This window comes from Ambystoma mexicanum, chromosome 5p (genome assembly GCF_040938575.1).
Source record: "Ambystoma mexicanum isolate Mex_15411 chromosome 5p, UKY_AmexF1_1, whole genome shotgun sequence".
Lineage (NCBI taxonomy): Eukaryota > Metazoa > Chordata > Amphibia > Caudata > Ambystomatidae > Ambystoma > Ambystoma mexicanum.
Genome location: NC_090930.1, coordinates 468,701,534 through 468,729,267, shown reverse-complemented (window position 1 = coordinate 468,729,267; position 27,734 = coordinate 468,701,534). Strand labels below are relative to the sequence as shown.

Genomic DNA, 27,734 nt, shown 5'->3' with positions numbered 1-27,734 from the left:
TCTTAGAGACAACCCTGTGTCATTGCACTGTGCACTGAAGGTGCTGTGTAACACACAGAAAAAGTTGGGCTCATGGAGTGGTGTGGCTCCAGAGCCCAAGATCACACAAACAGTAGAAGTACTCATAGCAAAACACATTTAAGAGTGGGGGAAAAATGTTCACACTCTTACCAGGTGGAAAAAAATAAACCCCAGAAATCCAGCAAAGCTGCTGAGGGACTCACTAGCTAAGGGAAATTAGCCATTAATGAGAATTCTCCCTAACAGCCCCTGCCAGGCCTACTAAGTGCGTGTCAGGCAGAAGGGTCATGGCTGCTTTCTGGGCCATTATTTAACCCGCCAGGTTCCTGGTGAATTTGCTATCATTTCTCTGCGTTCTGGGTACCAAAAATAGACCTTTGATATTTGTTCCTTCTATTTACGAGGCACACTTCAAATTAGGGCAGGTCAGCGTTTTCTTGTGACCTGGACCCCTGGACCCCTGATGACACCCTTAAGGTATTGCACATATGACATGGTCACAAGGTTAATTTATAAAACAGGTAATTTTAATATACACTTGAAAATGATGTAGGTTCTGTCCTTGGCAACCCAACTTAATAGCATAATGGTGTCAAACCCAGACTTCAGAGCAACCTCTTCAGAGTCAACCTTTTCTTCTTATCCACAGACTGACAATTTTTAGAAATTAAACCTGGGTTCGATTGTCTCTATAGTTTATTTATCCTTTCACGCTGGTTCTTGATCCCAAAGCTGCATGCCAGTAACCTTCTCATCTTTCACTCTGAGCAAATTTCCAAAGACACAGAAAGTGGTGCTTTACTTTCTCATGAAGTTAGAGTTGGTTTAATATATTGCCTTTTCAGACTACCTGTTTTTTCTCATTTGTGACTTCTATAAAGCATAGGGAAATCCCCAAATGTACGCCCACGTCGGGAAACCTCTTCTTTCTGTTTATTCGGGCTAGTGAAAAAGAAGGATTGGCTAAGGCAATAGGTATGGCCTTTTCAGCCTGTAAGAAAGATCAGCGAATATAGCCCTAACTTTGGAGCTCCGTTGTGTAACCTGCCACTGCAGGCACACAACTGGGCATGACCAAGTCAGAAAGTCATCCATTAGTGATTGATATGCCATTTGGTTGGGTAAAATGAGCCCTGAAGTAAGATACTATGCATGCTTGCAGTTTTACAAATCACCAAGAGAATAAATCAACACTTAAACGCAGCTCATTTTGTGGCTTTCATTATAGAATGTAAATGGCAAATATTTATAAATGTTGAAAGTAAGGTTTCACATTTCCAGGGTCGAGAGCAGTTAATGTTTTTTTTTGTTGAACATATTTTTATTAGTTTCACAAAAAACAACAAACAGTGCACCCCAACATGGTGCATAACCAAACGCTCCCTAACTCCCTTCTATCCCCCTCCCTCGGGAGTCTCACTATCCCCAACATTATACCGTCATCCCTCCGTCACCCTCTTGGGAGCTGTCCGATTCCAGTTCCCCAGGTTCCACACAGGACAGGGAAGCAACCAATTGTATCCAGGCTGTCAGCGTTTCCGCCTCCTCTTCTCCCCCTCTGCAAGCTGCTTCCCTCCAGACCACTGTTTCAACCTCTGCCCACTTCAGGCGGTCCCTCCACCAAGGTTCTATATTCGGTCTCCTTTGTGCCTTCCAGCCCATGGCTATCCTGCGCTTAGCCAGGATGTAGGCCAACTCTTTGAGTTTACAGACATGTTTGAGTTTACGTGGTCTAGGGAAGCCCCCCACCATGCAGGCCCACAGGGAGTCCACCTTGAGCTTAATCCCTTTGATGACCAGCCTGTTCGCTATTTCTCCCCAATATGTTGCTATTTCCGGGCATGCCCATAACATGTGTGCCATCCCAGCATTCTCCTCCCCGCATTTTGGGCAGTACTGTGTAGCTGCATTCGTAAACTTGGCAATTTTCTTGGGGGTCATATATGCCCTGTGGGTTATGTACAGCAGATCCAGCATTTCTCGACACTTTCTTGTGGTATCTCTGCATCCTGTCCCACAGCCCATCGCCTATGGTCTCCCCGCTTTCCTCTTCCCAGTCCCGCTTCAACTGAACCACCTCTTTCCCCACCTTGGACATCATTATCTCACAGATTCTGGAGACCTCATGGCCTCCTTCCGCCACCGCTTGGAGCGTTTCTATTGCATCATCTGGCTGCTGGGCCAGTTCTATCTCTGACCATGTCTTACCCACTAGCCTCATCAACCTTTGCGTATGTGATATACTGTCCCACATGTAAACCCGTGCCTTCCTGTAATACTTCAAATTCCACCCTTCCCTCCTCCCCCCACACGTCTCCCATAGTGGTCACTCCCACCGGTTCCTAGTGTTCTCTGATCGTTTTTCTTAATTGTTCGTCGACGCCTTTCAGGGTCACCAGGGGGACCTGAGGGGAGCACGACGATGGGTTCCCCATCAATCTGCAGGCTCTATGCCAGATCTTCTTACCTAGGACCAGTAATACCGGTCTCTTCCCCTTCGTGAGGTCCGACACCCGCACCCACTCATTCAGGAAGTATGGTGCACATTCCGCCCTCAATAATCTGGACTCCGGTGTAGTTTCCTCAGACAGCCACCTTACTACATATTGAAGTTGGTTGGCGAGGTAGTACACCTTGAAGTTCGGCAAGCTTATCCCTGCACGCTCATGTGAGTGCTGCAGTTTCCACAGGGCTACCCTGTTTCTGGAGTTGTGCCAAATAAACCACCTGCATATACTTTATATCTTGGAGAAGAATTTTTTGGGTAACAGATCTGGAACATTTGCGAAGTTGTGCAGCAGTCTGGGTAATGCCATCATCTTGAGCAGTGCCGCCCTCCCCATCATGGTTAAAGGCAGTCGTGCCCAAAAGGCTATGCTCTTTTCGAGTCTCTTAACTGACTCTTACGTGTTGTTCTTGTGCTCGTCTTCGACTCTATGGTAGACATCCACCCCCAGATATCTAAAGGTGTCTACCGCCCACCCAATCTGTAACACTGGTAACTCTCGTTGGGGCCTTCCCACGTATCTGCCTAGGGGGAACACAGTAGACTTCGGAGGGTTTACTGTTATGCCGGATAGTAGCGCATATCTCTCCAGGACCTCCAGGATGAACTGCAAGTTTTCCTCAGGGTATTGCAGGTACAGCAGCATGTCATTTGCATACAGCAAGATCAGATGCTGCCCCCCTTTCGTTTTAATGCCCACTTCCCCATACTGGTACCTAAGATATGCTGCCAAAGGCTCTAGCGCCAGGATGAATAGCATCAGGGACCAGGGGCATCCTTGTCTTGTTCCTCTTCCCAGTGTCCATCGGTCTGAAATGAACGGTCTCGTCCGGACCCTGGCAATCGGCTCACTATACAGTAGCGTGATCCACTTCAGGTACACCGGCCCCATCCTATATTTCCTCAGGACCTCGAATAGCCATGGCCATTTGACCGAATCAAAGGCCTTGACTGCATCCAGTGACACTATCGCTAATTCTTGGGAACTCCCCGCTGTCTGGTCTATGATATGATATGATATGATGTAGTCTCCGGAGATTGTCGGAGATGCCCCTGTGGGGGACATACCCCGTCTGGTCATGGTGTATTAGAGTAGTGATTATTGGCTTTAATCTGTTTGCCATTACTGCGGTAATGATCTTACTGTCTCGATTTAGCATCGACAGTGGTCTATAGGATCCGCAATCGGTCCCTGGATTGCCCGGTTTAAGGAGCGGGACTATGACCGCCTCCCTGAGGGTCTCCGGGAGCCTTCCTTTGTCGAATGCTTCATTCAGCATGGCCAGCAATGGTGGGAGCAGGTCGGTCATACATGTTTTGTAAAATTAGGTAGGGAGCACATCTGCCCCCGGAGCTTTATTAGTGGGCAAGGTTCAGATTACAGTTTTTAATTCTTCTACCGTGAGTGGTTTATCTGGCCTCTCTCTATCGGTTTCCCCTAGTCTGGGGAGAGTGATAACCTCTAGGGCTTCTCCAATGTCGATTTCTTCCTCCTCAATCTTTTCTGAATACAAGTTCTGATAATATTCCTGGAAGCATTCATTCACCCTGCCTTGGGTGTCCTCTATTGTGCCATCTTGCCTGTGTATCTCTTGAATCACCTGTCTTGGGGCCTTCGTTCTTGCACAACCATGCTAACAGCCTACCTGGTTTGTCCCCATCTGCATGCCGTCTTTCTATATATCTCTTGTAGCTTAGGTTGCTCAACCTCTCCCAGAGGACCTTACATTTTTCGGTTAGCTGCCCTATGGTCTCAGTCTTCTCTGGGGAATCCACCCCCTCCTGCGATATAACCTCCATCTCCCTTTCCGTACTGTGCAACTCCACCATTATGCCTCCCTGTAGTCTGCTTGACCTCGAGATCGCTTCCCCTCTGATTACCACCTTAAACGCTTCCTAGAGCGTCCCCGCTGATTGGACGCTGCCAGTGTTTAATTTGAAATATTGCTGAATGGCCTTCCTTATGCCTTCTCTAAAGATGGTGTCTTTAAGCGCTTCAGCTCTAAGCTTCCACATATGACCAGAGGCGCATGGTCCAATAGGACAGCTGCTTTGTACTCTGCGCTTTTTACGTCCTCCACAAGAGAACCGGCCACAAATATATAATCCAGCCAGTTGTCCAAATCATGTGGGGCCGAGTAATGAGAGTACCCCCTACGCTGTGAGTGAAGCCTTCTCCATATCTCGGTCAACTGAAAATCCTGTGCAAGCATGGCTAGGGCCTTCGCCGCTGGGTTCGGCCTGGTTACTTTGTTATCAGATCTATCCAGCCTAGGGTCTAGTGTGCAGTTAAAGTCTCCTCCCATTATGGTCAATCCGTCCGTGTACAAGCTGATCCTGGCGTACAGGTTTCTGTAATACTGTGCCGTATCATTGTTCGGGCCGTACACATTAATGATGTTGACCTCTTTATTGCCCACCAGTCCCTTCAGCAATACTATTCTGCCGTCTGCCTCCACGTCCTGCTGTAACAATGTGAAGGGGACATGGGGTGCTATCCATGTAAGGACCCCTCTTGCATATATTGAATACGTGGCCCCCAGCGTAGTTCCCTTCCATTTGTACTTTATCACCTCTAATTTCTTTTTAGTCAGGTGGGTTTCTTGCAACATTGCTATATCTATTTTTTGCCGTTTCAAGTACATCATAATTTTATTGCGTTTAATATAGCTGTTCAACCCCCGTACGTTCCAGGTCATAATTCTTAGGTCTCCCATTTTATCCGTACCCCACACCGCCAACCTTCCCTTTCATCCTCCTCCTGTTTCGACTGTGTTGATTTTGTAGACTATTCACTTTTCCTGCCTGCAGCCGCCCTGCAACCTCCCTGCTTCCCCCCACCCCCTCCCTAACCCCAACTCCCCTTAAATCTAGCCCCCCAAACCCTCTCCCCTCCCAACTGTTGCCTTGCCCCATCCCTGGATCTCAGGCTCCCCCGCATCTCGTTCTCCGCACGGCTGCGTCGGGGCAGAGGTCGCAGTGGGTGGATACTATTCTACAATATCCTACCTAAACTCCCTAGTGGGGTTGAAGTCGTGCTCTCCGGTGTCGCTCTCTTAAGATATCTTCAGTGTCTCGCACATTATTCACTTAAATAGCCCCTCCCTTTCCCAGGGCCCGAGAGGAACTATGGCCCCCATTATCTTAGCCCGCTAAAGGTCATCCCAGGTGTTATTACTAATAATTTCCCGCTTCCGGCAATAACCAGTCTCAGCCCACCAGTCCCAATTCTCCATAAGGAGGAAACTGTAGTTCACTTATCCTTATCCTCCGACCTCTGGCCGACCGCCCCGTCTGGGAAGCCTATCTCGTCCATCCATGTCGCAGCGTCCTCTGGAGTTTCAAAGAAAAGCGCTTTGTCCTTGTGTAGGACCTTGAGTTTCGCTGGGCAGAGCAGTCTGTACTTCAGGCCGGAATTCCGTAGTCTCCTCTTGACCTCCACAAAGCTTAGGCGTCGTTTTTGCACCAGAAATGTGTAATCCGGGTACGCCGTGATTGTCGCCGAGGCCCTGTTGATTGTTCCTCCTTTCCGGAAATACTCCAGGATCTTCTCTCTGTAGCTCAATATTTTGGCTACCATCGGGCAGCGTGGGGCTCCAGGTGGGGGTTTCCTAGTTAGAGCTCTATGTGCCCTCCCCACTGCGAATCCTAGGGAGAGCGACCCTGCGCCTATTTCTTGCAATATCATGGTCTCTATATAGTTGGTGGGGTTGGGATTCTCTACCCCCTCCGGGAGCCTGACGATGCAGATGTTATTTCTTCTCGCCCTTCCTTCAGCTTCCTCCACACCGTTTTCCAGGTTGTCCACTTTCTGTAGCAGGATTTGTATCTCCTTGCTGTTCGCCTTGCTTTTTTCTGCATTAGCTTTCGCTTCCTTCTCTAGTGTTCCTGTCCGTTCCGCTATGGACCTGACATCTTGCCTCAGAAGATTGACATCCACACTGATCGTGTCTGTCTTAGCCTCCAGGGAGGTTTTCAGTTCCGCTATGGTGGTGTCCAGTTTGGATTCCCACGCTGCTTGCAACGCAGCTATTGCTTCTAGGATTTGCTGATCCCCTCGGGTGGTTCACCTTTGCCTGGTGTAGTTGGCCCCACTGGGCTAGCTCCTTCCCACTTTGGCTGGGTTTGTTGAAGATGTCCAGTGAGGATTGTTTCACCTTTGACTTAACTGTTTTGATCATCATTGTGCCTTCCTAGGCCACGCCACTGCCCGCTTGTGTGGTTTGATGGCTGTGAGTCTCTCTAGTGGGCCCCCGCCTGGTGCCCTGCTGTGATTGGTACGCCTGGTCTGTGTATTGCTCTTACGGGCGTTTTTCCTCCCCTTATGTTGCCTCCGGCATGATTCAGCTGGCTCTGTGGCCTTGCTGCCAGCAGCCAGGGGCTTCCTTTCCAGGGCCTATTCACTATCCTTGGGACTTCGTGTAGGCCTCTGCCTGATGTGGCATACCCCTGTATCGTGTATTATGGGGCTTTGACCAGTCTAGGGCAGGCCTGGCATGTCTCTCAGGCCCTCTATGCGGGCGCGCCGGCTCCTCTCGCCGTTGTGACATTCTGTCCGCCTCATTGCCGGGTGGTGGTCCTTATGGGTTCTCGGGTTCTGTTGTCTCCAGCTTCTCATCCCAGTCTCATTTGTGGTTTCCCTATGGGTGTCCTTGTGGAGTGCACTGCGGGTTCGTTTGATTGCAGCCCCTCGGGTCCGTCAGCTTGTTGTACGGCTTGTCTGTTACGTGCCCGTAAGTGTTCCCCCGGCACTTAAAGTCCCTCATCCCCGGCCTCTATACAGGTGCTGTCCTGTCGGCCATTGGCCATGTGAGTCCCTCTACGTGTTCATTCATGTGGCGTTGGGTGCCTTATAGTAATGTTGCCCTATGTATTAGTTACTGCCAGCTGTTAGGTGTATACAAAAGGTGCATGGCTCATGCCGTGATTATTCTGTGGCCGGCCTCTCCCACAGTGCGCTCCTCGCCAATATCCTATGTGCCGCCTGGCTGTCTTACCATCTGTGCTCTCACTCCTTGTGTATATTCTCCCTTAAATGTTGTCCAGCTCAGATGAGTGTGGGTGTTTAGACGTGGGGTGCTTCAGCCCTTTGTTTCACGAGACATGCCCCAGGGGCAGGGATTTCAGGTTCGGCTTGCTGCAGGTGACCATGTCTCTGGTCCCGACCTTCGACGGTGTGCCCCAGGCTGCAGTTGTATGCCGCCTCGGGCACCTGTTGCTTACTTTGCTTCTCCACGCCGTTCACTGTGGGTGACTTTAATCACTTTGCCCTTTGTTCTCCCTCCTGGATGCCATTTTGTGGGGCATCTCACAGGCTGTTACGAACAAGTGCTTCACAGCCTTCCACCCAGCCCCCTTCATGGATTCTCATCCTTGTCTCAGTTATACTGTGCCGCTCCGCGTCCAAGCTATATCCTTAAAAAGGCAGAGGATGCACTGCAGTCACGCCATTCGCCGCGTTCCATATTAGTTGTGCTGGACCCACAATGTATCCGCTACACAGCCTTCCGAACCTAGGCTGCAACAGTTGCGACCTGGGCAATGCCTCAATCCGTGTGTGCACTGTTCGTTACTGTGTCTTCTCCGCGCTCTTATTCACCAGTGTTCGTGAGGCAGGCTGATCATGGCTTACATTTGCAGGAATAGTGCAATAGGCTTCCCCAGTCTGCTTCACGCTGAGCGTTCCACTATCGCAATCGTGTCGGTCACTTGTGTGTCTGTCACTTTTTCCCCTCCAACTCTCTTCCCCCTCCCTGACCTCCCCTTTCATTCATTTCCCCCCCCACTAATCTCCCTATCTCTCTCCATGCCCGTAACTTAGGCGTCCACTTTGACTCCTCACTCTCTTTCTCCCACCATCTCTCTCTCACTTCTCGTGCCTGTCGCTACCACCTCTTCAATATTCGCAAAATCCGCCCTTCACTCACCTTTCATGCTACTAAACTTCTAATCTCCTCCCTTATCCTCTCTCGTCTCTTCTACTGCTCCTCCTTACTCTTTGGCCTACCTACTTCTCATCTTGATCCTCTCAAGTCCATCTATCACTCTGCTGTCCGTACCCTCTGTCTCCTTACCTCCCGCAACTCTATCTCAGCTTCCCTCTCCTCCCTTGGAAGGCTGCAATTTTACTCTCAACTTAAATTTCACTTCCTCGTCTTCAAATCTCTCCATGGACTCCCTCCTGTGCCCTTCATTCAGCTGATCAGTTCCTTCTGACTGTTCCTCCGTCCCCTTGTGCCCCCTCCCGTTTCCGCTCCTTCCAACTCCTAGCTCCCTTGCACTGGAACTCTCTACCTCTCTCAAATCGTTCTACTCCTACTTTCTCCTCATTTTGCACCTCCCTTAAATCTCTCCTTCTCCACCCGCCGCCTTGAAACACCCTCCCCTTCCTGCTCCCCCTCCTTTCTTTTTCCTTTCCCTTGATTCCCTCCTTCCACCCCCTACCACCCGTCTCTCACTATCCCCCCTCTCCTCCTGCTCCCCCTCTTCTCTCCTCTCCCCCATATTCCCACTGCTTTCTCTCCCTATTCCCTCCAGTCTTATTGCTCTTCTTAATGGTTTGTTATTTGATTGATTCATATTGTAATCTGCTTCTATCGTTATATTGTTATGTTCTTTGTATCAAGTTGTTCAATTGTGCAGCGCTTTGGCGTAAAGCGCTATATAAATTAATAAATACAAATACTTGTGTGTGTGGGGCTCCCCGCCGTACCTCTTCTACCCGATGGCCTCTGTGCTTCAATACCTGGCGTTGCGGGCCGGTGGCGAGTTCATCCAACAAGCCTCCTTGCTCTTCAGAGATCCGCCATCTTCATACTGATCGTTCCGAACAGTGCAGACCCGATGGTGTCCCGTTTTGTTGTTATCCCTTATTTTACGGGCGCCCGGCTGCCGCCACTCGTGCTTCGTATATTCATAATTCCGATCCTGCTTTTCTGACCATCATTGTTGCTAGCAAGTCCACTTATCTTTCGGATCCTTGTCAGATGAACGGGAGCCCCTCAGAGAGCACTTCTCTTCACATGGCTCTCAAGCCACGTCCCCCAGAGCAGTTAATGGTTAGCCAGGGAAACCAGCAAAGGAAGCTAGCCAATGGAGAGGGAATGGGCGTGACAGGGAGGATAAAAGGAAGGATAGGAAACGGGAAGGTGTGGGGTTTTCGGGTGCGCTAAAGGGAGGAATAGGATGCCCAAGAGACCAGGTTGAGGAAGTAGAGGAAGTATGGAGCAGAGGAGTGTGGAGGAGATTTATTCAAGGACTGTTTAAGGAGGGAAACTGGTTATTGGGCATGAGTAGTACTGGAATTTGAGGGTGCTTGAAAGCTGACTGAGTGACACTATTAGTAGGAGAGTAGAGAGTGAAAGGAGGGTGACTGAGGGGGAGGGTGTGGCAGAGTGAGTGGTAGTTGCAGTGCAGAGAGGAGACTAGTAGCGTGTAGAGGGGAATATGACTAGTGTGGAGAGGGGAGTAAGCATAGTGTGGGGAGGAGTAAGCATAGTGTGAGGAGGGAAAGGGTTCTAAAGCAGAGAGGGGAGTAGTAGTGGTATGGACAGGTTAGGGTAGTAGAGGAGAGAGTAGTAGGAAGCAAGATCTGAGGGTGGAGGCAGACAGTATAGAGAGAAACATTGGAGGGATAGAAGAGGAAGAGAGAGAGAAAGAAAGAGGAGAGACAGTAGAACGAGTAGGAGGGAGGAGAGTAGGAGGAAATGAAAGCCTTTGCACTCTCTTTGAGAGTTGGTGTGTTCATGAGGACATCTGCTATCCGTTAAGCATCCGGAGACTGTCGTCGTTGCATGTTTGGCGCTATAGAAACCAATAGATACCTTTTCAATACAGATTTATAATACAAATGGAAGCATTGAAATCAAGTGTTGACTTGGATTACATATCCTTTTTCAAGGAATAGTACCAAATACCAAGCACAACAGGTCGTAATGCCGATATTTGCTCAATTAATGCCCATTAACAAAACACATGGATGCTTGTCAACCTACATTCGTCCATTACGCACATACAATCAGTGTCGTATTTAGGATTTCTGCTGTCCTAACCCCAACTAAGTGCATGCGCACCTCTCACCCCAACTTTACGCCACACAATTTTGCCAGACTAGGCACATTCACTTGATTCCCCCTCCACCAGACTCTGCCCCCATTGGCTAAACTACCCCCGTTCACTACCATATTGTCTCAGTTTGGCTCCAATGCTATATAAGGACATTTTTAGGGTTGAGGGTTTTAACAAGGTATTGCTTCCACCCTTAATTAAAGCCTGTTATCTTCCATGGCATGATAGTTCAAAGAGTGTTTTCTGATCTCTGCTGTCCAGGATTTGGAGAAGACTGCGTGTTCTACTGTGGAGTGCACTAGAGCCACTTGTTGAGGCAAATATCCTACTTTCTGTTAGGTAAGAACCAACTTTTAGAGGAAGCATTCAGAGCATAATGTGACGAATCCACGGATGTTGTCCCTAGGGGGAGCCCCTTCCAATGAGGCCAGGGAGGTGAGGCCACTACCCAATAATCCCCCTGGGTGTGGTACTCAGCGGGTGTATCTCATGGGGTGGGAAGACCCCTATGTGATTAGTGACGATCCGGGGGGAACATGGTATCCCCATAGCCCCCATAACCCTAACACCCCTTCCGCCAACACTTTCCCTAGTGTTCCTATATATTTTTGCTATACCACCAATATAAGCAGTACTGGGACGAGGTAGAGTGTGAACTCCTCAATGGACATGTACCCCTTAAGTAATGAGACGAGGAAAGAGACCTCAAGATCAGTACTGGGACGAGGAAGAAGTGCAGAAGCATAGAGAGCCCTCATGAGAATATGAATGAAAAATCTTGTTTTTCCCGAAACCTGACCCGGCAGAGCCCATTCAAAATTGAAGACTAACACCAGGAAGACGAGAGAAGTCCCTTTGGGGAAGGGAGCCATCCCCCTGGCACTATGCAGACATTGAGAACCAAATACCTGGAGAAGGGTGGCATCCTCCAGGAACCAAATAGTGAAGCAAAACTATGGTCAATAAGGAATGACGTTTGAGTTGGAACTTTTTCTTTTGAATTGGAAATTAAACTTTGCAGCACCAAAAGCTGGAACTTTGTTTCCTTGGAAAGGAACTGAGACCTGGAGAAGGAAGTCATTCTTACAGGCGGAAGTCCCCCTACAATTGGAACTGTTGTGAATCATTGCGCAGAATAAAGGAGTCATTCTTCTGGACCAGTAAGATCCACTTCCTTATTCTTATTAGTTACAAGTGTGAGGGCTAGAAGTAGGCATTTTGACACAACGGCGGACTTTATTTATTTGGACATTTTGATTGATTCCTTAGTTCTTTAGTAGATGCAGGGAAATCCCTCAGAGTTAGGGAGAAATAGGTTTCCTCTTTATTCATGCCTGAATAAAAGTCTGACAATCACTATGCCACCATTATTTCAGACCCATACTTCTGCACCCTTACAGAGACTATAGATTACCGAAAGACAGTTAACCGGCCCAACACAGTAGTGTTTCTTGGCCCTTTGAGGTAACAGAAGCTCTGTAATTAATGTATAGTCACTAGGTTGAAGGATTCCTATGCGAGGAAGCACGAGTCATGTAAAAGGTGAGCTTGGTGAATTCCTGGCTTGAGCCATGGTTTTTGCCCTAGACCTATTCCAGCCCTAAAAGTTGCCCTCAGTTACAGATGCTGGGCTGGACTGAATAAGAGAGGCAATGTGTTACATGACCCTCCAAGAGCCAACCACAGTGCTCCACATGGCGTCCAGACTTGCAGGCAGAATGCTGGTTTTCTGAGGCATAGGAAGCTTTGTTTTGAAGAAAGTACTGTTAGATAGTTCACAGGGCCCCCAATACACCTGTGGCTATGGCCCATGTGCCATCTGAGTTTTCCTGGTCTTCCTCAGCCTGACTCAATGCCAACAAGGGAAGTAACCGCCGATCTCTGAGCTGCCCGCTGCGGCACTCACTGCCTTATGAGTTATATTGTCTCTAAAGATAAGGGTGCTGATAAATGTTTAAATAGCAATATTAACAAAAACATACTAGCTTTTAGGAACTATAATGTTGCCTTAATATATTTAATATTTTTTAAAATAACATATAGGTATTAATTAATCTGTGCAGGGTGTGATCAGAGGAAATAGTATTGACAAAACACAAATTGGAAAATACAGGTAACTATACAGCAAAAACATCTTGAAAACGTGTTTTACAGTATCCTACCTTTTTTCTTCCTCCCATTCTCCACCGTCTTCCTTTTTTGGAGACCTCTCCAAATGTTTTCCTCGTTCCTTAAATACATGAAGGAAAATAATCTACAATGCAGGCTTTATTTATTTCGCTTACATCCCAGTTCAGGGATCCAAATATTTGATGTGCAGGATATAAAAGCAGTTCCAGGCTATCAGGCCAAAATTAAGCACTAACAGCTCAATATATAACAATATGAGGAAAAAGGGAACTAGTACAGTGTATTGCAAAACTTCAAAATAGCATGCAAAATATACCTTTTTGCCCACAACACCGGCCCACTACACTTTAACAGTCCTGCATCTGTGTCCCAATAATCCCTTGATATACATTTCCAAATAAACAAAGTTCATGTTACAAACTGACATCAGTCAAACCTATCTTCTGGTAGCTATGAGTTCTTCTAGACAGCAGGCATGTGTTTAATAGCTCATAACGAGTATGATCCCTGCAACGCAAGTCCAGTCATGATATGATATGAGTCATTTATAACTTGCCTGTACACAAGTGTTTCTAGGCACGACAAGACAGGGAGCCATAGGGAGGATGAACAAACAATCTTACTAGACCTTGTGTCATTCAAATCGTGCAAGTGCAGGGGGATAGGAGAAGTGCCGGGGGGAGCGAAAGGGGATGGGTGGTGTGCAGTCAGGGCAGCATTGCTCTGAGTAAATGCAGACGGGGGAGCCAGCGCAGGGTAGTGCAAAGAGGAAGGGGACTGTAGGATTACAGATACAACCCCTAAGTGCACGAAGGCCTGCAGGCAGTGCAGGTGCTTGCAGGTCGTGGGAGAGCCTGGTCTCATTGAGTTCTGAAGGTAGCCAGACTACCATTCAATGCAGTGGACAGGTGGGTCATCAGGGGAGGGAAAGAGAGAAAGAAGCTAAAAGGAAGGTCTTAAGCTGCTTACGGAACCCGAGGTGGTCCTGCTCGAGTATGAGAGAGGCAGGAACGCCATTCCAGAGGGAGGCCCCTGCAGAGGAGAGAGATCTACCTCCCAATCTCTGCCTGGAGAAGTTTATGACCATCAGAGTTAGGGGCAGCTGAGCGAAGGGCTTGAGAAGGAAGATGTTTTGGAAGAGAGTGTTGGATGTAGTGCCGGCCCCAGCCCGAGAAAGCCTTGTGGACAATGCAGAGGGCTTTATGCCAAGGACAAATCTTGCAGTCCTGTTCTGGATTAGTAGCAGAGGGCAGAGAGTAGAGGATGGCAGGTTGAGAAAGAGGCTGTTGCAGTAGTCAGCCTAGAGAGAACAAGGGCTCTGAAAACATTGAGCTTCTCGGGGAAAGTGAGAAAAGGAAGAATACCTATGAGGAGGTGCAGCTGGTAGTGTGACTTCCTTGTGAGGTCCGTGATGTGAGGATAGAAGGAGAGAGTGGAGTCGAAGATGACCCCAAGGTTTTTTGCCTCACAGGAAGGTGCATGGATAGGGCCCAAGGAGGGCGGCCAGAGTGAAAGAGGGAAAGGGAGAGCAGGGGCCCTAATGAGGAGCATCTCGGTCTTGCTGGCATCGAGGCAGCGATCGCTGGAGACACACCATTCCTGGATCGCGGATAGACAATCAGGAATGAGCGAGAGAGGACGGCGGCAGAGGGGAGCCTGAAGAAGAGATGAGTGTCATCTGCATAACACAAAGTTAGAGGAGAAGGTAGAGATGAGGTGGGCCAAAGAGGCCACGTAGAAGTTGAAAAGCCAGGGTGAGAGTTTGTAGCCCTGGGGAACACCACATGTGGAAAGAGAGGTGGTAGAGACAAAGGACCCCAGTTGGAAACCAAAGCAACAGTCCCGGAGGAAGAAAGTAAACCATGCAAGGGCATGATCCGTGATGCCAAGGTGCTCACAGAGACGATTGATTAGGATGGCATGATTAACCATGTTGAAAGCGGAGGAAAGATCAAGGAGGATGAAGACAGAAGGAAGGCTAGAGTCAAGAATAGTAAGCAGGTCTTCACAGGTGTTAAGGAGAGCAGTTTCCGTGCCTCTGACTGCTGTGAAGTCAGACTAATGGATATATAGACAACCAACAGATTCAGTGTGGAGAGTAAGCTGGGAGATGGCCAACTTTTCCAAGTGTTTGCCCAAGAAAGGAGTGATTGAGATCAGACGGTAGTTTGCTGGACAGGAAGGATCGGCAGAAGGTTTTTTCAGGAGAGGGTACACAAGGGAGTGCTTAAAGGGGCAGGAGGGAATTCCAAGGCTGGAGCAAGGGGGTCATTGTGGTCCTTGATGGTTCTGGAGGAGAAGGGGAGAACCCACTTGGATGACACTTTCATAGATCTGACTTGTCTAGAAATTTCATCAGGAGTGATCACAAAAAAAGAGGAGAAAGGAGGAGGGGAGGGAGAGGCAGCCAGACCAGGGCCAGGAGAGGTAGAGGAATAGGAAAGAGGAGAAGAGAGAGGACAGGATGTCCTTAGCTTTAGTGGTGAAGTGAGAGGCCAGAGCCGTGCAGAGGGCATGGGATGGAACAGGACAGGTGAAGACTGCAGCAGGATTGGCCAGCTCCTTGCAGATTTTGAAGAGTTTGGCGGTGTTCATGGTCAGGACATCTTTTCACGTTTCATTTGAACTGCAAAACTCAGTTGAGAAGCCCAACTTGCTCTTCAACGGCATACTGAATATACAGAATTAAAGGGGATGCACCCTTTCTTTTTATATTTATTTTTAAACAGTACCTGCACCCGGTCACAAATTGCAGAAAATATTTTACAATTATTTTTCCTATGGCGCATCACCAATGTTATGTGCCCCGAACCCCCCAAGGTGAAGGCTTCAATTTTATGACAAGGAATCCCTACTTAACCTGATCAATGTCTTTCGGGAGTTATAATTCGCCAAAACCCAGCACGTAAACAAAAAAAAACAAAGCCCCAGCCCATTACAGATATATCTATTACTAGCAAATCTAAAAAAATTTATTGAGTTATTTACCACGCCAGCACATCCAGCAGTTTCCAATGTTCGATCTAAAAAGGTTACACATCCTGCTGTTGACAGCATGCATTAGATTGCTGAAATACAGGTCCAAAATCCCACTAGCGCAGCAATCTCCTCATCAACCCCCCCCCAAGAACAGGAGGATGAGGATAATGAAGAGCTATTGAACTTTTCATCATATTCCATTACCTCCCTCCCCATAACAGGTGAAGCACAAGTCTCCTTGCATCATCCATTTCCTATAGCGAATGTTGAAGAGGATAAAAATAATTATAACAACTCCAGGATGACTACCCTAACTTCTTAGCTATGGCACAAAAAAGATCTTGAGTGCCTAAACAATTGGATAGTAGCACACAACGCTGACAACAGAGAACACTCCAATGCTTATCAATCCTGAATAAAGAGAGACATCTACCCCCTCCATCCCCTAGTGAGTGAGCTGATAGGTGCCCCCTACTAAAGAGATTATTTTTTAAATTTTTTTTAATTAATCTTTTTATTTGTTTTTCAACGTATAACCTCATTCCACCCAACTTTCCCACCAGCGGCGGTGGATTCCACATTCTCCTCGATCCATTAATTCTCATGGACCGATCTCCGAATTTCACTGCAGGTCCAGTAGTCTTAGGCGCTGGGGGCACCACCCAATCCGGAAGTCATCCCTGAGGAAGGCCAAAGTTTCTCCCCAATCACTTGCGAAGGCTTAAAGCTTATCATGTATGGCATACGTTGCCCACTTGAGAGCCACAATCTCCCTTATTTTCCGTAACCAGTCTTGTACCATGGGTACCTCTACACTTTTCCACCTTTGCGCTATTACTGTCATAGCTGCAAGCGTGAGGACCACGCCTGCTTTACCCTGGGCTCTGGGTTTCCCCCTCCTCAGCTGCTCCTCTGACTCCTAATATGATTTGCTCCGGTGGTCTATTACCCCCTGGTCCATAGGCCTGTTCCTGTGCCTTATGCACCTCTTGCCAGAAAGGTTCTATTTTTGGGCATCTCCACCAAATATGTTCAGCTGTGCCTTCCATCCCGCACCCCCTCCAACAGGCTCCCGAGGTCTCCGGATATATCTTATGGAGAATGGCCGGTGTGTAGTGCCAACCAAACAGTATCTTATACCACCTCTCTTGTAGTTGGATACTCTTGCTAGTTTGGGGATCTTACTCCATAGCCTCTCCCATTCCTCTCTCCCAATCTCCCTCCCCAGGACTCGTTCCCATCCTCGCATACATGGCCAATGTTGTCTGGGTAGTGCGCCATCAAGGATTCTATAGAGGTTTGAAATTAACCCCTTCGACCCGTCATTGGATAAGAGGAATTTTTCAAACTGTGTCAAGTTCCTGATCGCCGCCTGTTTGTTTCGGGGGTTCAGGAGCCAGTGCCGTATCTGTGCATAGCTAAGCCTTTCCCCTCCCTCACCCCAAATTCCATCTTGCAGTCCTCGAATGAGAGAACCTCTCCATCCCGGAACATATCCCCCAGCTTTTTACAGCCCCCTTCCTGCCATTAAAGAGGTTACTTTTAATTGCTTCAAACCTAATGGCAGGAATGACTATCATACTAGTAATTCATCATTTAGACACTCTGACATGTTAATGTTAACCATGATAAACTGGCAAAGAGCTGACCCATTTCCCAATCATACTGTTAGGGAGAATTCTCTGTTTAGGCTGTATTTCCTAACCTAGTGAGTCCCCCAGCAGCTTTGCTGGATTTTTGGGGTTTCTTTTTTTTCTCCTGCCAAGAGTGAGACTCTTTTACCCTCACTATTGGACATGATTTGAGTGTATTCCTTTCACTCTAGATGTGTTTAATGGGCTATGGGGTCTTTTACTCCATAGGGCTTCATGTGTTTTTGTGATGTGTGTTACACAGCACCCTCAGTGCAGTAACACAGGGGTGTCATAGTGACCCCCCAGTATAGACTCCATACCCTAGGACTGACTACTGTCTCCCAGGGCATGTAAAGTCACCATTGACTTTACTAGTCTTGAATCCTGAACAGAACCAGTACAAACCATCATATTGTGGACGTACTGGCCGGGGAAATTCGATTGCCCCGGGGTCTGTTAGTCGAGGGGGCACGTCTCCATCCCCCCTGATTGAATTTTGGCTGGTGGCAGTGGATACTACTTTTTATATTCAACCGTGAATATTTCTCTATGGGATTTTCCCATTGTTCGAGGCTACTATCTTTATTTATTTAATTACAATAGCCTCGAACAATGGCATACCGCCGGTTTATTTATTTATTATTAATTCTCCGGTTGGTATCTTTTGCCAAAACTCGGTTCTAAAATGGCGTTTGTGTTCTCTTCTGTGACTCCAACCCAAGTCGAGCCCTTTGTTCAACTTTTTTGGCGGGCTTCTCCACAGAAGCCCTCCAAAGTGGTGCCACTCTGTCTGGGGTACTTAGGAGGGGTGGAGGGGGATTTAGGCACCCTGGACTGAGTTGCCTAGGCAACTCAAGTCGCACTCCGTCCTGATTGGCCCAAGTGGTGAGCCGGCTGGCTCACCACTTAGCATGTTTGAGTGACAGCTAGGCTGAGTGAATGGGGGTTTTCTGCATAAAAGCAGGGCTTTGGGGACTGGAACTTCAGAAGTCACCACAGGACCTAAGAATCCGACGAGGGAGAAGCTGAGCCGGCCTGCCACGACGACACCACCGGTGGAGCCCTGCTGGACCGTCTCACCACTTCTCCCAACGACAGAGGAGATCTCCCGCCGGAGAGTCTTCTTCCTTTGACTGGTGGGGATAACCAGTTTCACCGTCTTTTCGCCTTCCCGACGCATCTCGTGGCCGCCTTGCCTGTGCCAAGCACCCCGGCAACCGAAATACCATGTTTTACCAAAAAAGGGTAATACCTTTAACCGGAAAACTCCACGGCTGGTTTCTTCCCTGGCAGTGCAACGACCTTCATCTTTCCTCCAAGTCGAGATCTTCTCTTCCCCTGGACGACGCAGAGACTTACACCCGCTGCCAGGAACAACTGCCACCGCTGGAGGATCCTTCCCACTTAAGGTACCGTGTTCCGCCTGGCTTCCCTTGCCACCGACTATACCGGGTAGATTTAGCCCCCGGCTCTCGAACCTTTTCTGAGCCTCTCTAAACTCTTTTCAAACTCTCTGCAAGACTTTCAAAGCCTAGTGGAACTGTGTGATCTTGGGCGCATTTGTGCTCTGCTCTCTCTCTAAGAGTGGGCCCAGCCTATGGACTTTGGCTCACAAGTGACTTTTGCTCTTCTGTCTTGCTAAAAGTGTTCCTAAATCTTAGAGTGGTGTATCTTCACATATTCTGCCTTTTCCCCTCCCTTTTTTATGAACTTATTGGAGTGCCATCTATAGTTAAGCGCTCACCTCTGTCTGGAAATAAGTGGTGTTAACTAAGACTTGTCTGATAAGGAATAAGGATTGTATATATCATAATAGTAACTGTGCTTAGAGTGTTAGTGCTGGAATGTTTCAAACAGTGTGTGTTTAAATAAATAATTATATACTTTGATACCAAAGCTCTGGTCAGTGTTTGCTTGTGCTATTGTATCTGAGTGCCTATTGTGTATACTTTGCATAATGCCTAACTCTTCTTGAGGGAAGTCTGACTGCTCAGCCACAGCTACCAGGTAAATCTGGGTGGTACAGACTGTTACCAAGTGGGTTTACTGCTAACACCTGTAGTCCTAAATCTTTTGCAGCGTTCCCAAAGGGAACTGCACAGGTTTCTGCCTAACACATACAACATTATTAAATGCATTGAAGACGATAACTAACTTAAAATTGATCCAATCTTAAGATATCCAACACAGCAAATGTATCAATAACTCAAAGATGGACACTGTATGCTTATCCATACCGGCACAGATTGCTAAGGACTTACTTTGGAACACAAAGGATAAACTACAACATCAGGGTTTTGATTTACATCTACAAAAAACAAAAAATGCAGCCAGATTGAGAGAAACTCCATCCCAAGTACTCCGTAGCTGACTCGTCGCAAGGTCTTAAATATCAAGGCTAGTTATCACGTGAAGTTTTTTTTTGATCAATGTATTTTTTTATTGAAACTTCATACAACATACAATTCATTGCATAATACACAACAACAATAGAGCATTAACCTCTGTGAATCAACACTTCGAAATTTCATTTTAACTTAATTACAGTTCATCTGTTATTCATAAATTCATCATCACGCTCAAACAAGTCTGATAAACTGGTTAACACAATGTAAAGCTTCAAAGGGTGGAGGCCGAACAGAATGAAAAAGAGGGAAGAGAAAGAGAAAGAAAGAAAATAAAAATAAAACACACACACACCAGTCGCAATTAACACCATTAACATCTAAGAAGGTATATTCTACTTTGTTCCAAGGCTTCCATGTTCGATTTGCTTATGTCCAAGCCTTGTCATGGCTTAAGGAGGAGTTTAACCAGTCTTCGCTGAAAAAACATGTTCTTTTTCAGCTGCGTATTCCAGAAATGGCCCCCAGATGTGGGCACACTTGGATGTCTTCCCCCTCAATCGTAGCCGTTAGCCTTTCCATTCCCAGCAGTTCCCAAATCCTCACCCATCAGTAGGCTATGTGAGGGCCATCTATCTCTTTCCAGAAGCGGGCTCGTGTGAGGCGAGCTGCCATAAGTAGTTGAGTATAAGTAGTTGAGTAATCAATTCAGCTCTAGTGCCCGACAGCAGGTAAAACCCATCTTCTGGTGTGTCGCCCAGCAGCATTATTTGTGGGTCCATGGGTAATAGAGCCCCACATATGACTTTGATCCTTGATCTAATTTCCAACCAAAAGGATTGTATGATAGGGTAATGCCACCACAGATGGCTCAGGTCCCCTCTCTCCCCACATCCATGCCAACACGTGTCTGGATAGTCTGGGTTCATTGCATGCAACCTTTGCGGAGAGAAGTACCAGCGAAAACAAAGCTTAAGAGCTCCTTCCCTTACTGCAGTACACCTTGAAGATCTATGAGCCCTACCCCATATCCTCTGACAGGATTCTTGAGAAATGGTGATCCCAGCTCCCTCTCCCATGCTAACATATAGGGGAGTTTCTTATCTTCCGGAACATTCTCCAGGAGACAGTAGCAAGTCGCTATTCTGCGGGAGTGTTGGCCTTCCGAAGCCGTTAGCTCCAGACCCATGAGAGATCTTGTGGCTGCCAGTCTCGTATTCGGATTAGTTATCCAGTGACGGAGCTGTATATACCTGAATCTTTCAGTTTCTGGGAGACACAATTTCTCTTTGTATTGGGCAAAGGTCAGGGGCAAATTGTCAGCATAAAGCTCTTGTAGTCGCATTAGCTTCCCAGTTGACCAGAGATGGTATGAGTTGCGTTGGAGCCCTGGGGTAAAGGCTGGGTTCTGTGTGACAGCGGAAAGTGGGCATAGGCCTCATGTAAAACCTCTCTGTGCGCAGACCCTATCCCAACATCGGAGTGTAGCCGCTGAGGTGGGGAGGAGGGATCCCCGATAGTTGCGCCCCTTTCGTGGGAGAAAGGGAAAATGACACAGGGGAGCCCAAATCGTTAGCTGTGCAATGTCTTGCCATTTAGGGGGCTCTATTGGTTTAGTCCAGCTCAAGATGGCTGCCAATTGGGCTGCTCAAAAATACTTTGGAATGGAGGGAAGCCCCAGGCCACCCAGCATCTGATCACGGGTTAGAAGCTTACGCTGAATTCTTGGTGTTTTACGTTGCCATATAAAACGTCCTTTTTCTTTTTGTAGTTCAAGGAGATCTCGCTCTGGGATCAGTATAGGGAGGGCCTGGAACGTGTACAAAAGCCTAAGAAGCAGAATCAATTAAACTGTGCAAATGTGTCAGAGCCAGGCTATTTCTTGTGTGAGCCATCTCTGCAAGGATTCTTTGGAGTCTTTTAGGAGATTAGGGATATTGGCCTTCAGCAGTCCCGCATAGGTTGGGGTCAAGTGTACACCCAGGTACATGATGTCTGTGCTTTTCCAGTAAAGAGGGTAGGTATTCTGCAAGGTGGCCAAGGTGTCAGGGGATTCTGACACGTTCAAGCCCATTGATTTAGCTGTATTTATTGTAAACCCTGAGACCGACGCAAATTGAGCAAGCAAGTCCATAAGGGCAGGAAGGGAAGTCCTGGCATCTCTCAAAAAACAGAGCACATCATCCGCGTATAACGCAACTTTGTGAATTTGCCCTCCAACTTCGAACCCCTGAATCTTCGGGTGGAGACGAATCTGCTGGGCTATGGGTTCCATTGCTAATGCAATGGGGGCCGACCATTGCGAGTTAACTCGTATTCGGGTTGAGGGGATCTGAAAATTTGACAGGATCAGTCTCGAAATTGCGGGCCAAAGCCCTTTAGCACCGAATTCATATAATCCCAGGACATGCTATCAAAGCCCTATGGGTGTCTAGAGATAATAATGAAAGGGGGCCACGGGATGTGGGGGCCAGGGCAATCAGATATATTGCTCTGCGGATGTTATCATGTTTTGCATCAGTATTAAGCAAGGCTATAGGGCGGTAGTATGTGCGCTCTGTCGGGTCTTTCCCAGGTTTCAGGATTAGGATCGTAGCAGATTCACCCATTGTCTGTGTAACAGTGCCCGTTTCCCATAGAAAGTTAAATAGCTTTGTGAGGTGGGGTGAGAGTTCTGCACTGAAGGTCTATAAGACGTATTCGAAAACCCGTCTGGGCCCGGGTCTTTACCGAGGGGAAGGTATTTGATAGCCATTTCCACTTGTGTGCTTATCGGGTCTTCTAGAGGATCTCCCAGAGGCTGTGGAACTTGTGGGAGGTTCGCTTTTGTTATGAAGTCTTTGGAGGTTTGTGAATCTCCTACATGCAGGGATGCCTGTTCCCTAAAGAATTATTCAATAATTTGAAGTTTGCCATCTTCTGAGGAGACATATCTACCTCTATGATCTCGTAGGGTGTCTATCCTGTTTTGCTTTGTCTGCTTTTTCAGTTTTGCTGCCAATAATTTGTTGGCTTTGTTCCCCCACGTATAGAAATAATGCTTAGCTAGCATCATATGATAAGCTGCCTTCCCCGTGGGGTGTGCCTACAGCGCCTTCCTGGCTATCCGCAGGTCTCTCAAAGAGCGCCGCGAGCACTTCTCTGTGTATCACTTCAAGCCTGTGGGCTTCTCCATCTAATTAAACCTTCAATAGCCTCCTGGCCCTCCCCCTTTGTGCCGCCTGTTCAATCAAGTACCCCTTAATCACTGCCTTGCTAGCTTCCCATATCATGTCCCAGCTCATGTATCATTCTCATTAAAATATAGTTCCATAGCCTCCCTTATATGAGTTCGAATTAATGGATCTTTCAATATGAAATCATTTAGTCGCCAAGGGGGCCTTCGGGGCAGAGTTGCCTGAAGTGGGGACATTGATAGTCTCACTGGGGCATGATCTGAGAGGGCTCCTGGAAGTATTTCTGCATCTATCACCGAAGGGCTTAGTCAGTCTGAGATGAAAAACATATCCAGCCTGGAGAACCCCCTGTGAACCGCAGAGAAATAAGTGTAGTCTCGCTCCTCTTGGTGGCAGTAGCACCACACCTCAATGAGTGAGTGATCCCGCAATAGTGTGGTAAGTGCTCTGAAGTTACTCTTGTCATTGGCCGTTGGGGACAAAGTTTTATCCATTAAGGGGTGGATTACTGTGTTGAAATCACCACCTAAAATTATTTCCCCCTCTGCATGGTTAAACAAGGCTTTAGATAATTTCGCAAAAAAAAACCATCTTGCTTAACTTTCAGTGCATATATGAAGACCAATGTGATTTTGTGCGCCCATCTAACATAGCCACTACTAGTAGAAACCTCCCCTCTTCATCTCGGACCACTTCCAGTGTCCTGAGAGAGATGCCCTTGCGTACCAGAATGGCAACCCCCCGTTTCTTCAGGCCCCTGGAAGCGAAAAACTTTGTGGTGTAAATCCTGTTATTAAGGCAAAATTCCTCAGCGGGCTGAAGGCAGGTTTCTTGGAGGAATAGGAATGCTGCGTCTAGGGTCGCTAATCTATGGAACAAGGCGTTACGTTTTAAGGGGGAGTTTAAGCCTTGCACATTGATGGTGATACATTAAACGTCAGAGGTCTCTGTTAAGAAGGATTTCTGAACTCTGACCTAGAGGGGCAAAGGTTCAGAAGGCCAACCTAGTTTCTTGGAACAGGGCAACCTCTGGACAAACCAGACCAATCAGGGTAGCTATGGCAGGCGGTGAAGACTAAGGGCCTCATCACGAGTTGGGCGGTAACGCCGGCGCCATTAGCCCTACTGCCAAACCCCCGGGCGCTATTAGCGCCGTATCACGGGTTTGGCGGAACGGTTAGTGCCCATTCCCCATTGGGCCCATTCAGGAATTCCTCATTCCCCATTGAGCCCAATGGGGAAAATGTGCGCTATTACTGCCGGCGGATTTCCCGCCGGCGGTAATGACGCTGAAAATCGGCAATTTTGCCGCGGATATCCCACCAGCTCAGAGCTGGGGGGAAATCCGCCAAGGCCATGATCTGGCGGACCCTTAAATGCGCCCCATTTAAGGGTTACCGCCAGACTCGTGATGAGGCCCTAAGTCTCAAGAGGGGTGAGGGTGACTGAAAGACCTCAATGAGCACACAAAGCAAGGACACTTACAAATTACTCCAGACAGGTGTTGTAATAAATGTGTCTATATTTTTAATATAAGGCCTTTGTAACATAGACCATAGCAAAGAATCACAGTAACACTAGATTAAACCAATACATCATAATCAACACAATATATATACAAGACCAATGGGGTCCAAGGGGTTAAAAGCACGAAATATATAGACCACCTAGATCGGGAGGAAAACGGGCAGTGCAAGTAATCTTTAGACCCAGTTCCACATCAAGAATACACCTAACTAGGAGGCAGTCCAAGCCCTACGAAGAGAGGAGCCTTATGCTCAATAGTACATGCACACGCTTGTGCCAATGGACAAAATAGGGTCTCTTCAAGGGTCTCTAGGAGCTCAGGAAGGTGGATAAGGCGATGAAGAACAAGTTCCCACTATTCAAGCAGGACCTCCACTCGAGGGCAGAGGCAGTTTGAGAGCGCGGGATGGAGTTGCTATTTCACAATAGCCGTAGAAAGGAAAGGGGCCCTCAGGGGCCACTCGTGCGTAAAAATGGGTTCCTGTGCTAGGGTCCACCAGATGGGGTAAGGACTAGTCACCGGTCATCGACGCAGGCAGACCCAAACTTCACCAGTACAGTCCCCTTCGCTGGCAGGTTCGAATGCGACAATCAGGACGTCTCAACACCGTGTAGTTCCCGAGATGCAGCAAGGATTCCCAAATGGGACAGTGCGATTTCTCCGCTCCGGGTAGAGGAATCAGCCCAATTCCACTTCAACAGGCTTCAGTGGCAAATGGGTCACAAATGCAGCGAACTTGCACAGGTCGTTGCCTCAGCAGGGCAACACGGTAACCGCGTTTACTCCGGCCCGGGCGCACTCGTCTCACTTCAGACCTGGGAACGCCAAGTGTACGAAATACGGTGTGAGCGTGTCGTGGACACAGAGCTAGCAGTATACCAACTTTCGAGGGCCTACTCGAAACAGCGACGGTGACAGAGAAAACATCCCGTGTAAGCTGGTCAGCCCAATGGTTGGCTCAGGGACACTTCTGAAGAGGCTTACTTACAGGGTTTGGTGAAGATGCAGAGAATAGTTGATCCCACTATTCCAATGGGTCGAAGCACCTTTGTAGACCTTCTAGTACGATCAGATGCAGAGGGGTCCCATGGGACGACAGCGGGCTGAGGGTGCCAAACATTCCAGTGGGTCACCAGCGGTTCCTTGACTCGGCTTCTTGTTGCAGGATACTTGGCTCCTATCCTTTGTTCGGTGTGAACTCAGGAGATCGACCTGGTAGTGGTGTTTTCAGCCTCCTCTTATCCAAAGTTGCCTTCGCGCCAAAACAGAGAGGACCCAATGGGAGATCTGCTCACAAACACTCACTCCATACGTGGACCAATCACTGACCACGGTGGTCCCAGGAATTCAGGACACTCCAGACTCTTTGGCACCCAGGATGTGTATTGGGAACAGACATCCCAGCCCACATCCTGGAGGCACCCACACAAGGCATGCAGAAGCCCACAAAAGCATTGGGTTTCGTGGGAAAGTGCATGACCAAATAAGGACTGACCCGGGTCGACTCGAACTGGGGAAGGTGAAGGGGCAAGATGGCCAAAGGGCAGGACAAAGGACCTTGTGGCATGGCCATTTTGGAGCCAGGCCACCTATTTGTGCCAAACGTGATTAACACGGTTAACATGGCAAGAAAGGGTTAAAACTATAAGAAAACGATAGCTGCCACCAGTCCTGTCCATGACACATCTGCACGGTTCATAAAAAGTCCAGCGAGAGTTTCTAGTGCCTTTGGGAATGACTAGAGACCCAAGTGTGCTGTAAGGTAAGTTATATTGCACACTTGTTATATGTTGCCCAAAAGTTGCAACATGAGGAAAGGGCTAAGGGAAACTAAGTCTCCCAGTACTGACTGTCTTAAGGGCATGTCAGTTTCCCCATAAAAAGTGAGCAAAAGCCCAGAGGAGTGCAGCTGAGGGCTGTGCTTCTCTGGCAAAGTCAGTCAATGGTGTTAAAACAGCAGCAAAATGTTTGGGGGTTGACACATGGAGGGAAAATTACATACCATTATGAAATCTTTCCTAACAGTCGCCATACTGGATTTGCTTAGGCTTTTGTACTCTATTTAGAGACAGTGTTTCATGCCTCTGGGGGAACTCTGTAATTCGCAGTCCATCTCTCAGCCCTCCTGGATGTACCCTATGGATATCATACCTTGTATAATGGCTAGCGGGGGAGGCCGGGAGGACCCGGAAACCCTGCGTTGTGGTGCAGTTTACAAGTATCGTACGGTGTGTGGGGCTATAAACCAAGCCCATTGACATTGTATTAAAAAACAAAAGACATAAAAAGAATATGCAAAACAGGATGAATAGACCAACACGGTTGAAGCTCGTATCGGCCTCAATTTTCCAACTAACTTTACCAAGCCGTGAACCATAATGGGCGTCATCCACTCAGGTGCCCAAATCTGCTATTCTGCGAGAACTTCTATCATCATTAGTCAACCTGGTGTGCATTCAAAAATCGTGATTTCCCGGGTTGCACTCGAAACCTGCATGCGAGTCCCAGGTGAGGCCTTGCCATGGACCCTCAGTTCAGTAGGGCCTAGATAAGCGGTGTAAAGGCCATAGAGAGAAAATAGTGGGCGCATGTCTCTGGGATCGCCTGACCGGCAGTCACTGGCCCGCTCCCCTACATTCCCGGGGACCTCACATTCGAGGGGAAACCATTAGTCAAGCATGAATAAGCGAGGGGCCCAAACTTCCATCTTGCTGGTTGTAATCTGACCCGGACGTTTCCCAAGTTCAGCTGGCGCTATAGTTGTCCCCTTCCAATGTCAAGGGGGCCTCAGGTTCACATTTCTTTTCCGCCCCTTCTGTGGTTTCCGCCTCCTGGTGTGGGGGTGCCCCTAGTCGACACCAGCCCTGGGGCTTTCTTAGCTTGTTCTTTGGCGTGGGGCTGAAGGTCGGGTCCATCAATTCCTGGGCACGAGGCCTATAGGGATCTTCATTGTTTGCCTCATCCTCTGAAGAGATTATGTAATGCTGATTGTGAAGGTCAAACATTAACTTTCAAGGGAACCCCCAGCAGTATCGGATCTTTTTAGCTTGCAGCCAGGCCGACACACTCTGTAGCCGTCTTCTGTTTGCTAGGGTGTATGGGGAGAGATCTTGAAAGAGCTGTAGCGTTGCCCCACGGAATTGTATTGAGTCCGACTTCCTGGCTGCCAACATGATCTCTTCCTTCTGATGGAAGAAATGCACACGGGTAAGGACGTCCGGCAGTAGATTTCTTCTAAGCTAGGCCGAGGAGTATACTCAGAGGGTAGGAGGTCCAGGAGGGATTTGAATAGTGTTTCCACGTATTGAGGCAGGTCCTGGTCTGAGATTTGCTGAGGAATGCCACGAA

The 27,734-nt window shown here is 48.0% G+C and overlaps 1 protein-coding gene across 2 annotated transcripts in view; it reads right to left on the bottom strand.

Annotated features, from left to right (window-relative positions):
• The window catches only part of LRCH2 (leucine rich repeats and calponin homology domain containing 2), a 2,196,342-nt gene that overhangs the window by 1,106,740 nt on the left and 1,061,868 nt on the right, over positions 1-27,734 (bottom strand). For both annotated transcript variants that reach the window (XM_069612877.1, XM_069612878.1), the window contains exon 10: positions 12,757-12,824. In XM_069612877.1, the coding sequence (XP_069468978.1) occupies positions 12,757-12,824 (68 nt within the window). The remainder of the gene's footprint in view (positions 1-12,756; positions 12,825-27,734) is intronic.